The sequence below is a fragment of the Falco punctatus genome (genome assembly GCF_963210335.1).
Source record: "Falco punctatus genome assembly, chromosome: 4".
NCBI lineage: Eukaryota > Metazoa > Chordata > Aves > Falconiformes > Falconidae > Falco > Falco punctatus.
The window spans coordinates 24,202,773-24,215,572 of NC_137583.1; the positions used below are offsets into that span (position 1 = coordinate 24,202,773).

General features: G+C 45.7%; 2 protein-coding genes and 1 long non-coding RNA gene across 5 annotated transcripts in view; 2 read left to right on the top strand and 1 right to left on the bottom strand.

Moving 5' to 3' along the window:
* Positions 1 to 8,114, bottom strand: part of LOC308063954 — a 35,458-nt gene extending 27,344 nt beyond the window's left edge. Inside the window, exons 1-3 of one of the 3 annotated variants that reach the window (XR_013928134.1) lie at positions 7,680 to 8,109; positions 5,185 to 5,340; positions 3,717 to 3,856 (exon numbers count right to left, since the gene is read on the bottom strand). This is a non-coding gene — a long non-coding RNA (uncharacterized lncRNA). Of the gene's footprint in view, positions 1 to 3,716; positions 3,857 to 5,162; positions 5,341 to 7,679 lie in introns of those variants that run through there. The other 2 variants (XR_013928133.1, XR_013928135.1) reach the window with 2 other exon arrangements.
* Positions 275 to 6,312, top strand: THUMPD3 (THUMP domain 3 tRNA guanosine methyltransferase). Its single transcript, XM_080387637.1, has 9 exons — positions 275 to 601; positions 995 to 1,072; positions 1,541 to 2,074; positions 3,228 to 3,358; positions 3,737 to 3,806; positions 4,198 to 4,313; positions 4,485 to 4,595; positions 4,853 to 4,976; positions 5,246 to 6,312. The coding sequence occupies exons 1-9, from the start codon at positions 401 to 403 to the stop codon at positions 5,375 to 5,377; spliced, it is 1,497 nt and encodes a 498-aa protein (XP_080243763.1). The 5' UTR covers positions 275 to 400; the 3' UTR covers positions 5,378 to 6,312.
* Positions 8,115 to 8,161: 47 nt separating the features above from the next.
* VHL (von Hippel-Lindau tumor suppressor) lies at positions 8,162 to 10,866 on the top strand. Its single transcript, XM_080387664.1, has 3 exons — positions 8,162 to 8,406; positions 8,599 to 8,709; positions 9,113 to 10,866. Exons 1-3 carry the CDS (start codon positions 8,199 to 8,201, stop codon positions 9,295 to 9,297), a joined length of 504 nt encoding a protein of 167 aa, XP_080243790.1. The 5' UTR covers positions 8,162 to 8,198; the 3' UTR covers positions 9,298 to 10,866.
* The last annotated feature ends 1,934 nt before the right edge of the window (positions 10,867 to 12,800 follow it).

Here is a 12,800-nt window from a genome sequence, read left to right on the forward strand (position 1 = left end):
ACAGCTGGGCGTCCGACGCGGGCCTGGTCGCTCGGCGCGCACGCTGCCTGGGAGACAGGCACTGGCACCGGCGACAGCTGCTCCATTAACGAGCCCGGGCAGCAACCAGCGGCCGGAGGAGGGGCCGTAACGGGGCGGTCTGGGCCCCCCCTGACGGCGGGGCCGCGGCCCAGCCTCCCGCGCAGCGCCAGCAGCGGTCCGGCGGGGAGGCCGCTGAGGGGCAGCAGGGGGCGCTGCCGCCCTGCCCGCCGTGTGCAGGCGCGGGCGCGGCGCCCCGCCCGGAAGCGGAAGCGGCGTGTGACGCTGCGCGTGGCGGCCGTGGCGGCTGTTGGGCGGCGGGAGGCTCCGGCGCGGCCCGGCCCGGCGGTCACCGCCTGTCGGCGTTCCTCGGCGGCGGGGCATGGCGGAAACGGAGGCGGCTGGCGCCCCGGCCCTGGGCGAGGAGGGCGCGGAGCTGGCGGTGGTTATCGGCGCCACCGTGCCCACCGGCTTCGAGCTGACGGCGGCCGAGGAGGTGCAGGAGAAGCTGGGCTCGGCCGCCAGGATCAGCAGGGACCGCGGAAAGATCTACTTCGAGGTCCCGGCCCGGGGCCTGCCGCAGGTCCGCCCGCGCTCCCCGGCCCCGCTCCCCGGCCCCGGCAGCCGCGGCTGCTCTGGGCTGGCGGGGGTTGCGGTGCAAGGCCCTGCCCCTGCCAGCGCCCCGCGTTGGGTTAAAGCCTTTCACCCGCCGTGCGCGGCGGAACAGGCTGGGAAGCGGCCGCGGGGCTGCCCCGCCGTGCGGGCGGTGCGGTTTGTGCGAGGGCAGGGGCAGCCGCAGGCGGGGAGCCCAGGGCAGCGCGGAGGCGGCTGGCCCCGGCCCCTGCCCGCACAGCCATCCCCGCACCTATACAAAGGTGGGAAGGTGCCTTACGCCTAGGTGTACGGTGACCACATTGCAATGAGAATAAGCATGCTCCCCTAGGCGTAAATGGTTAGTAATTCTCATTTCTTCTAGGTCCATCGTCTAAGGTCAGTGGATAATTTATTTGTTGTTGTTCAGGAGTTCAAAGACTATCAGTTTAAAGAAAATAAGGTGAGTCACCCCTCATTTTTCAATCAGTTCTGGGTTTTGGAGTGCTTTTTGGGTTTTTTAATTTAAAATCAGTTTTAGAAAGTTTTCAGTTTCATGAACAAGTTTGTGGGGTTTGTGGGTTTTGGTTTTTTAATTTGATATCTGCTGGCTTTTAAAATGGCAGCACAGTCATGTTGTCCAGCATCATTTCTTCAGTTAAATTTGCATAGGCAAAAATCTAGGGTGAGAGCCACTACCCTGCTTGTAGGTCACACTTAGATGCAGGACAGTAAAGTATCACTTCAGTCACTTAGCTTAGTGTTAGCTGTTTGACAAGATAAACAATGAAATACTATGAGTCCTGTGACTTTCAGTGCAATTCCGTTTAGTTACAGCAAAAAATGCACAAAAAGCTGTAAGCTTGGCTTAAATGAAGCTTTTTAAAGAGATGGAATGACTTCAAAGCACTACTTTTTTTGCCTTTTAAAGGAAGATGCTCTAAAGGATCTGGAAGATTTGGTTAAAAAACTGCCTTGGACCGATCCCTTGAAAGTTTGGGAGCTGAACAACAGCTTAAAAAAGAAAAAGACCAAACGCAAAAAACATAATCTGCAGAGTACTGCAAGCAAAGAGAAGTTGAATGACAGTGGAGAAGAGGAAGGAACAGATCAAAAACACGATAGTAAACAGGAGGACTGTGCCCAAAACAGTGCAGGTAGAGAACCTGCCAACAGCCAAGATACAGAAGAGACAGAAGGAGTGGCATCCCAGAATGGGGAGGAGGAGGAGGATAATGAACAATCAGATGCTAAAGACGAACTGCAAGAGGGTTCTGGGAGCGAGACGAAGGCCAGTGACAGTAAGACAAGCGAAGGAAAGGCGAAGGTGTTGAAGTTCCGTGTGACGTGCAATAGAGCGGGAGACAAGCACTGTTTCACGTCAAATGAGGCTGCAAGAGACTTCGGTGGAGCTGTGCAGGAGCACTTCCAGTGGAAAGCTGACATGACTAACTTTGACGTTGAGGTATAGTGTTATGCCTTCAAAATACCTACATTTCTGTTGTAAAAATTCATAGTTCTTAATTCTGATGCTTAGAGATCTCCAAAATACTTTCAAAAGATGACTCTGGAGCTAAAAACAGGTGTAATGCTGAAATCATGGCCGCCTCAGAAGCATTCATTTCACTGACACATTATGCATGTCCTCAGATCCCACCATTTGCTAGTGCTTTGGCTATCCATAATAATACTCTCTATTTTTTTGGCCCAGTGAGGGCTCCTCTCCTCTTCCTCGGGTTCCTCTTTTGGTCTGCACACACTGTTGTCTTCTCACGTTAACTGACTGAACATTGCTGCATGCAGTACAGCTGAGCTGTTGCTCAAAAGCTTTCCTCAGCCACAGTAAAAGCTCTGGTACTAAGTATTACCTCCCCCTCTAGCATTTGCTCTTGTTCATATTTAAATGTAATGTAGGCACCTCATGCTTTACTTTTACCCTCATTAAATCTTTCCTTAATCCATTGTTTTGTATTGGTATAAGTTAACGGAAGATACTCCATCCAGAAGCTGTAGTTTTATGGGTGAAGGGAACAAAAAGGGTTAACATTAACTGTCCAATGTTTATTTCTTATGGGGAAAGCAGAGATTTGGAAAGGACAACCAACAGGTGACGGGGCCACCATTTTTATGGGGCAGACAAACTTTTTTTTCTTGCAAGTCTGCTCACAGCTGGCTCACTGTCCTGTAACAGTATTTTCACCTTCCAAATTAATACAGTGGAGGGGACCAAGAATCTGATTTTCATTGCTGCTTTGCAAATGCTTCACTGTGACTTGCAGGACTTGCCTGATTTCTCTCTTCTGTTTAGAAGAACAGAACTTCTAAAAAGTCAGCATAATGGTTATAGTACTTTCTGAAGTCTTGTGTGAAAGATTTGGCATGAATGAGAAGGTGCTCGTGCTCGTTCTGTATGAACGAGAAAATGTGTGAATGCTCTCCTAGATTTTGTCCATTACTGCCATTAAAGTGATGCATTGCTTTTCTTCCAAGAATGCTCTTTATACATAGTTCCTGGTTTTAAAATTGCCATCTAAATTTCTCATAAGTCATACTATGGAAATAGTATGGCATACTATGGAAAACTGTTACTCCTGAAATTTAGTTAGTTTTCTTTTTAGGTTCTTCTGAACATTCACAATAATGAAGTAGTTGTGGGTATTGCATTAACCGAAGAGAGTCTTCACAGAAGAAATATTACGCATTTTGGACCCACAACTCTTCGTTCAACTCTCGCTTATGGCATGCTTAGGTCAGTGCAATTGCGTAGCACTATATTATTCTCAGTTAACAGGTTATTTTGTTTCAGAAATTAGATCTTTTATCTCCTTACTGCTTCATCAAAAGCCATTTCTGTTAATTCTTGAAGGCAAAAAAAAGGTTGCTGAAACAGCATGCTTTGTTATTAAGTGTATGTTTTCCAGCTAAGTAAACATTTGCTGTTAGACAATTTTCAAAATACCTTAGCACATTCTTGAAAGTATTTTGCTTATAAAATGGTAATTAATGAACAGAAGAAATAATCACATAGGTTTTTTGTTAGAAGGGTAGAATCAGAGTGATTAAAGTTCCGTTTTTCTTCCTTACAGAAATTCCTTTTCCTCACCCTGTCTTTTCTTCTGTTCCTCAGACTCTGTGATCCACAGCCCACGGATATCATAGTTGATCCCATGTGTGGTACATGTGCAATACCAATAGAGGTGATTCTTCCTTTATTTTTTCACTTAATAAAACTTGACAGTATCTGCAACTGAACAATATGTGTGAGTTCTCTTGGTAATAACTGAATAGCGAACTCCAAAAGTACCTCACCAACTTCTAAACAGATACAAATACACTTTTTGTAAGTGACCTTGTTTTCCTTCCCAAAGCTGTAGGTAACTAAGTTAGGAAGAAACTAAATCCAAAAGCATTTGGAGCTTTTAAGGTGCACGACATAACGAGTGTCTGCTACAGAATTTTAAAATCATTGACATCCGCTTCCAGTTGCTTTGTTGTATTCTGTCCTATTTGAGTCATTCTTTTGTTTGTTTTGTTTTAAATTAAGCAATGTTGATGCTAATGTTGCTTGTTATCAATATTTCCCCTCAGGGAGCTACAGAATGGCCTAGCTGCTACCATATTGCTGGTGATAACAACCCACAAGCTGTAAAGAGAGCAGCAAACAACATCTGTTCTTTGCTAAAGAAAAATGAGGATAAGGAAAGGTGAGAAGAGTACAAGTGATTTTCTTTCCTAAAGAAATCCATTTTGCATTGTTGCATTGGACTGTCTTGTTCTTATTTTCTTATTTATTCTTTTGCTAACCTTATAAATCACCTCAAATTAAAAATACACTCAGTAAACCATGTCTGAGATAACTGTCTTTGCACTTGCAGCAGTACTTCCATGGGCATACCATTAGACATCATTCAGTGGGATATTTGCAATCTGCCTTTGCGGACTGGTTCTGTGGACATTATTGTGACAGATATGCCATTTGGAAAGAGGTGAGGGATCACTGGTAAAGTTACCACGCTTAACTGCCACTACTGCATGTGCTTGCCTGTCTAGGCTTAGGGTTCTCTCAATTTTAGTTAATTACCTGTGGGTCTAATTAAGAAGTATTGATGTACTCTATATTAAAAACACAGGTTGAAATTAACAGCAGATGTGGCCCTGAATGAGCTAATCATGTCTGTAAGACCAACAACAGTTATGTGATTTTTTTCAATGATCGCAAAGGGGATCTTAATTTATTTTGCAGGGTGGGGTCAAAGAAGAAGAACTGGGATCTCTATCCAGCCTGCCTTACGGAGATGGGACGGATCTGCACACCAGGGACAGGCAGGGCTGTGCTGCTTACGCAGGACAAGAAATGCTTTGCCAAGGTATGTTCTGTGACAGAAAATCAAACCTTTTTACACTTGAAAATATTTTGAGGAGAAAATGGTAAGCTGACTTCATTACAGAAGATGATCTGGTTTTAGAGCAATAATTAGTAACATTTAAACACAGGTTTGGACCTGAAGAGTCATTTGACAGTGCCATCAGATGTGATTTAGAATAATCAAAAGTAATTTCTAAATAATATTTTACCATTATTACTGTATCTTGAAGCTACCACCGCTATTTGGCTGTTTTGTTTTTTTGATTGTAGGCCTTGTCACGAATGGGACACATCTGGCGCAAAGCGCAGACTGTGTGGGTGAATGTAGGGGGACTTCACGCGGCAGTGTATCTTCTGAAACGCACCTGGGAAAGAGCAGAAGAAAAAAGATCGTTCTGGTAACCTGTGTGGAAGAAAGGAGACTCCTCAAGAATTTCTTGAATAGCAGTCTGGTAAAGTGGACACCTGAGAGCATAGGTCTGTCAATTCCTAAAGAAAAAAAAAAACAAACCAACAACACGCAAACAACCTGTGTAGAAATCGTGAAACATTAATATTGAACCAGGGATCAGCTTCAGAGCTATCAGTTGTACTATGTGTTCTGAAACATTATTTAAATCACTTTCCTCCCTGCCACCCTAACTGAAATTCAGTAGTGGAATTAGTAATGCTTTTCTTTGCCTGAGTCTTGTCTACCATGTCCGTTGTATTTTTTCAGTTAAATGTTTATTTCCTCTGCTTATAGTAGAAAACATGTATTGGCAGCTTTGGAGGTAACAGTTAATTTATTTCCCATAATGTAGGATTTTTTCAAACTGAAGCTTTCTAACTTACACCACTGCATAAATGTAAACTGTGATAATAAACCTGTATCTGTTTTTCATGGTCTGATACGCAAATGCCAATTAGTAAACAGTATGCTGATGCTACTGTTTTTCTTACCTGTTACCTCAGCTTAGTGCTAATTCCTAGTAAATATCTATTTTAATGTACCACTGCCATGGGTGAGGGGGGTAGCACACACAGCCTTAGCAAACTGTCTGTAGTTACTGTTCGAGAACAGAGATACTTTTGGCAATTATATTTAAAAGTTCATGTTTTCAGTGTCTACTGTAGACGCATCAAGGTGGCAATACGCTTAAATTCATTAGGTGATTTAACTGCCATTGTTATGCCACAATATTTACAAAAATGTATTACCTGTTGAATAACTTGAAGTTGCAAATATTTTTTTCTTCTGTAAATGTACTGTGATTTCTGAAGCCTCTTGCTCTTTGCTCATCAGAGGCTGAAAACACTAGTTACCAGTTTGCCGTTTTCATTAAAGTGTTATTCATAAGTATGTGTGTTTAGAAGTGAATTAACAAGCATTAAAGTTTCAGAAGTTTTGCATAGAAGACAAGTCTTTATCGTATTCTTTTTCTAGTCCGTGTCCAGTGGAGGATAATGCAGCCCTTCATTTACCACACAGTTGTCATCTGGATAAAATAATGACAGCAGTGTCCATTTAATTCTTTCCCACACCACACAGTTCATGTGACACTGAGGTGGCTATCTACTCCTGCTCTGTTGAACTCTGCAACTTAACCTGGATACATTACTTTCTTAAAACACATTAACACCTTGGTGGTTTGTTACTGTTTTGTTTTTGGGGTTTTTCCCTAAGGAAATCCAGGCACAGTAACATTTTAAGACCTTAAGGTGTGCATTTTGAAGTGTTGGGTTTTGGGTGGGGTTTTTTTTTTCTCAAATTGAAGATTAGAACGAGACCAGTAAAATGCCTGTCATCCCTTTTGGCCTGAAAGGTGAGAAGGTCATGTTTTGTTTTTTAAACCACAGCTAACATTAAATAGATTCAAGATGTGACTTAGCAAATGAGGCTTTAACTAACCTCAGGGTATGGGAAGTAAGATTCTTGACTGCTGCAGAGAATTTATATTTGATTTTTCAATACTCATGACATTAAAATGTACAGCCTCACATAATTGTGTCATATTTCATAGGAAACTAAGTTTGAAATCATTAAAGAATGCAGGAATGGGAAGACGTACACTGAGAGACATGTATCTCTGCTATCCTATAAATGTGAATCTGCTCTAAGTTGTATGATTTCGAGCAGTTTCTCTTAAAGGTTGCAGTTCAGGTTTTATGGAGGATTGGTACCAGACACTGAAGAATAACAGGTTTTTGTCTTAATTGAAAATCAGCCTCATTGTTTATATATATCCCACAGTGCTGCACACAGGTTCTTACAGTATCTGAAATACATGCTCCTTCCATAATGTGAATTAGTTTTCCTCTCATAGAAGGAAAGCGGTGGAAGCGACTTCTTTTGAACAAGGGACAGCAAGCAAGCCTGCCCAGCATTTCTTACTTTTTTTTTTTTTTCTTTTTTTCAGTACAGCTGAACGTGTAACTGACAGTGTGTCATTCTCTGCCTTCCCTCACAGGCTGCTAGAGGGACAGTACAGAAACTACAAAAGGATCCCTCATCAAAGTCTTGTTGCAAGTTAAGCGTTCTAAAAGAAAATGCTGAGGTGTTGAGACATGCAAGGAAAAGGTGCCGTCTTGGTACTTTCAGCACTGTAATCTACAATGACTGGAAAAAACATGCTGAACTGCCTTCAGGCATGAAGTGCTGTGTTCTGAGGGGTGTCTGTTGTCACAGAGCTGAAAAAGCAAACCATCACCAAGGGAAGCTCACCGATCCTTCCAGAAGGGCTGAAGGCCTTTGCACGCACAGACGAAAAGCTGCCCGCGCTTGGTGCCGGGTGGTTTTGCCGAGGCTGTGCAGCAGCTGCGGGCTGCTCCCGTGCGGGCAGCGCTGCCCCTCGGCGCGCAGGCCGGCACCGCGCTGCCCCGGCGGAGCAAGGCCAGGAGCGGCCCGTGGGGTCCCCGGGCGGCCGGCGGAGGCGCAGGCCGGGCCTCCCCCCGCGGCGCTGTGCCCCCGGCCCGCAGCAGCGGCCTGACGGGCGCTGGCCCCGCGGCTGCCGACGGCCTGCCGCTACCGTGCGCTCGCACGTCGTGAGGCCGGAGCGCGGCCTCCCCCCAGCCCTCCCGGCCGCTCAGCCCGGCCGGGGCCCGGTAACGGCGCTCTGCAGCGCCGCCGGCCAGACCCGGCTGCCGGGCCCGCCCCTCACAGCCGCCGGGGGGCCGAGCCCGCCGCCGTGCGCCTGCGCTTCGCCCTGGCGCCTGCGCGCCGCCTGCGGGAGCGGGCGGGAGGATGCCGGGGCCGGGGCCGGGGCCACCCCGGGGCGCGGCGGATGGCGGCCCGGGGCTGCGCTCTGTCAACACGCGAGAGCTCTCCGAGGTCGTCTTCAACAACCGCAGTCCCCGCTCCGTCCTCCCGATCTGGGTGGACTTCGAGGGCAGGCCGCGCTCCTACCCGGTCCTGCAGCCGCGCACCGGCCGCCTCATGCACAGCTACCGGGGTGGGTGCGCCGGGGGAGCCGGGCTCGGGGAGCCGGGCTGGGGGTAGCCGGGGGAGCTGGGCCGGGAGGGCCGGGCCACGCCGGGGGAGCCGGGCCGAGGCCTTCCCCCTGGCCGGCGGCGCGGGCCTCCCCCGGGCACCCCGCGGCTCAGCAGCGCGATAACCGCTGCGTCTGCACTTCGTTGGGCACCAGGTCACCTCTGGCTGTTCCGGGACGCGGGGACGAACGATGGGCTCCTCGTCAACCAGCAGGAGCTGTTCGTAGCGGCTCCCAACGTGAACAAAGCGGACATCACGCTGCCAGGTAAACGGAGCGGGGCTCCGTGTGCCCTGGGAAGGGCCGGGGGCCGCGCCTGGGCGCTTTGCACCTCAGCGGGAAACCGAGCGCTCGGATAAAAAAAACTGCCTCAAAGATAGGAATAGATCCTGAGGGTTGCTAGGTAGAGCTGTGTAGTGCGTTGAGCAGAGCTGTTGACAGACTTATTGCTTTAAAGATGCCCCTGACAGCTCTTTTAGGGTGCCCCACGGCAGGCAATGTACCCTTCTCCCCTCCTAGTGCGCCTAGCATGCTGCAAACGCTGCTGCTGCACGGTGCGCCCTGTGTTCACGTACTTGGAGGAGTACTGTCTGTGTTGGAGGTGAGCTAGCGAGAGCCCTCGTGATGAGGTGTTGTGTGTGTGTGTGTGTGTGTTTGTTTTTAACCTCAGTGTTCACCCTGAAAGAGAGATGTCTCCAGGTTGTTCGCAGTCTGGTCAAACCGATGGACTACAGGAAACTGGACATTGTTCGGTCGTTATATGAAGAGCTGGAAGATCATCCTGATATCAGGAAGGATCTTCAGCGGCTTTCTCTGGAGAGAAGTGAAACGTTGAGGAACGGAATACTGGAATAACATTGTTACTCACTCCGGACTCTTTAAATAGCAAACACAGAGTTTAAGCAGGGATAGTCACCGTGAAACATGCCAACAACTGATCTCTGTATTGTTAAGTTCCGAAACATAAACTCAGTTAAATTGATGATGGTAAGTCAGATCCAAAAGACTAAACAGCATGTAAAAGCATGCCAAGTTCCTGATGGTTCAGCTCTGTTCTTTGTTACGTGTGTTGCGAACCAATGACTCTAGGGGCCTTGTGCAGATGAAACTCAGAAGTTCTAGTTGGAATATCTTAAGAACACTGCGTAGGGACGTAAGATCAGGTCATCTGTTTGGAGAATACGTGTACAGATGAACTTTCATTGTTTTAGAAAGTAAATTACACTGAGGAGTAATTTAATCCAGGCTCTAATGATTGTAAGTGGCAGACCAACACCAGTTTTGCTTGAATAATTTGTTTTTGATGAAACTTCAGTCTCTCACATTTAGCCTCGATTTGCCTGTGAATCACAAAGCGTGGGCGTGTTTGTGTGTGCAGGGGTTTCCATCACCATCTTCTGAGGACCTGACCTGAAATGTTACGTTGGTGGAAAGATGACATACGTAAAATGCTTGGGGTTTTTTCTGCCTCTTACCTTTTGCATTTATCAACCCTAAATCCATGTCCTATCCACTCTGAGGATGACACATTTTTACACAGGTCATACCTTGATTGCCTTATTTCTCCTTTATGACGGGTTCTTGCCTAGTTTATCTCAAGGTGACGCAACCAGTCAGCCATATAGACTGGATCCTAGGTTTGGGGCACTTTTCTCCTCCTCAGCCACTTCCCCAGCTTCCTGCACAGGCATATCGGCTAGCATTCGTAGAAGGTAGATGCTTTGAGTCCTGCCTTTTCCCATCACAGTGCAGTAGGTTAGGTGGTAGTGGGAGGCCTTTTTGGGCAGCGTGGACCACTTGAGTTGCTATTGTCTCCTAAGGAGCAGAGAGCAGACTCATACCAGCTCATACAGGCCCATTGGCAGATCCATGCTTTATAAGAGGCTAGATGGGCAGAGAAAACATTTCTTTACCTATATTCTGATTGCCCCATACTTCAATTAGAATCTATATTTGTGTGACTGCACACATGTAATTCAAAGCAGCGTAGTTTTTAGCAGATAGGTGAATGGTCCACCAAGTAACAGGTGTAGTGCTGTTTGATGTTAGAAGCAGACTGACAGGAGATTATAGCAGGTTATTTCTGTGGCGTATGTTTCTTTCCAGTTACACATTCTAAGCAACACAGCTGTGAAACAGAATATTGGCATATTCTGTAAGTATGAAATGTCTCCCATTTTTGTAGATTTGTTTTTCCTACTTTTTTGGATTGTATGAATTGATCTTTGTCATAAAAATGTAAATCAGTGCTAACTTTTTTTAATCTTAATTGTCAAATAACAGTATACAGCCAGTCAGTGACACTTGTCTAGTACAACATTTATCACTGCTAATGGATCAGATTCCGTGGACTCCTGCGTGTTAGCAGACAGAAAAGCATACTTGCATATACATGACTTGCCAAAACCAAACATACGAAAACTACCTCACAGTCTCATCATTCATAGGAGTATCCTGTGTTTGCTTAACTTTTAGCTACATCTACTGAATTCCAAGGCAACTTAAATCCTTTAGCTACAGAGCAGCTCCTGATAGGCAACAATTAGTTGCGGGTGCGTTGTGTTAATTTGCTATGGTTCAGCCTAATTTCTAAGGAACGTTCTTTGTCCACTCTTTGGAGGATTGACTTGAGGGTGGTTTGTTACCGTGTAGAAATGAACCAAAGATCTGTCAGCCCCGGACAGCCTGACTGGTGAGGGTACACCCAAAGCAGGGAGCATTGGAGAGTTCCTCAACGACTATTCAGTTTCAATTGCGTAAAAATGCAGAAACAATTGTGAGGGTAGGGACCATCCTTCAACTATGTGGTGTCATCTGCAGTCACATATCTACACAGTCTCTCTACCACCTTTCCTGCATTAATTTGTGTCTGAAAAGTGAACCTTGAAACTATTTCTTTGGAAGACTGCATTTGCCCACAAAATGTCAAGTACAAGGTGGTACTTCCCTGAATCCTTGAGGTATGTGGGTCCTAGGACAGGAATTTTACAGACCCTGCGTCAGTTTTTTAGCTTTAGCCTTGGATTTAAGCATAGATCCCATCTGTGCACAGCAGGCCAGCTACTCTCCATCCCCTCCTGAGGTGGCAAATGCCTCACGGAACAGAGGCCAGACAGGGACTTCTGGATTCCACGCCAGGCAGCTATTGCTAAGTTAGGCACTGTAGCTTCTGATTTTTAGTAGCAAAGTATGTTATTTGGATCTAGCCTCACAACTTTATACTATCATTTCATTCTGCCAACATTAGCTGACTATTTGCACAGCCACCAAGAGTAGGAAGTACTTTTATTTTTTAAATTATTGCCTGTTGCTTAATGTATAGCAAGCGTCAGTCCACGCTTGAAATCTTATACTTTCCCTAGACAAGGAAACAAAGGAAATTCTTCCATTTTGCAGATGAAATTGAGTTTTCCGAAGTTATGTAAGAAGTCTGGGAGAAGAAAAGGACTGAACACAAAGTCCATGCGGAACCTTGTTCATGCAGCTGCCTCCCCTGTTCCTCCCACAGCTCTTTCCTTGCAATGTGGATACGTTTTGTTGTGATACTAACTCTGTAACAACTTTGCTAATTTTAGCTCTCACATACCACCTAAATGTTGATTTTTTTCCTGTTGACAAATCATGAAATACCCTTTTTTTTCCCATACATCACGTTTAAAAACTTAGCAACTTCCTCTCTAAGATGAGAAACACTTAAAAACATCTCTCATGAATAGCTGATGAAGTTTTGTTTTTACAGACCACTGAGTCACACCTGACGTTCCATTTGGTCCTCTTGCCACACTCTGACAGCACCATTGCAGGTCTTGCTGGTCCTGTCTTGTCTTTTTAACCCAACATGGCAGTGACAGTGAGCTTGTTAAACAATACCTTCATTTAGCTGGGCTAGTCCTAAGAGTCCAGTTATCAAATGCTGACAAGGTCCTACCATGGACTAGTTTAGCAATAACATCAGCCCAGCTGTGTATTTCACTTTTCTTAAAAAAAAACAACTTAGAGGCATTCTAGCATAAAAACAATTAGATTGCATATTGTTTGTCATTGGAATGCAATAGCTCATAATATTTCTGATATAATTTGGTTTTCTTTCTTCAGCCAGACCCACGGCTTTGAGTATTCAAAGTGCAAGGTGCTGACAGATACAAGGAAGTAATTGACACAAAAGTCTGTTCAACTAGAATTGTTAGAGCAGGTGCATAAATGCTGTACTTTTTGTCATTAAAGAACTATTGATAAAATATGTTTAAAAAAAAATAAACAAACCCAGATGTTATAGATAGGTAAATTTTTGGAGAAATCCTCAACATGTGCAAGAAAGCGCACTGCTGTTTTCTGGAGTGCTCCTTTGGGTCAGAATA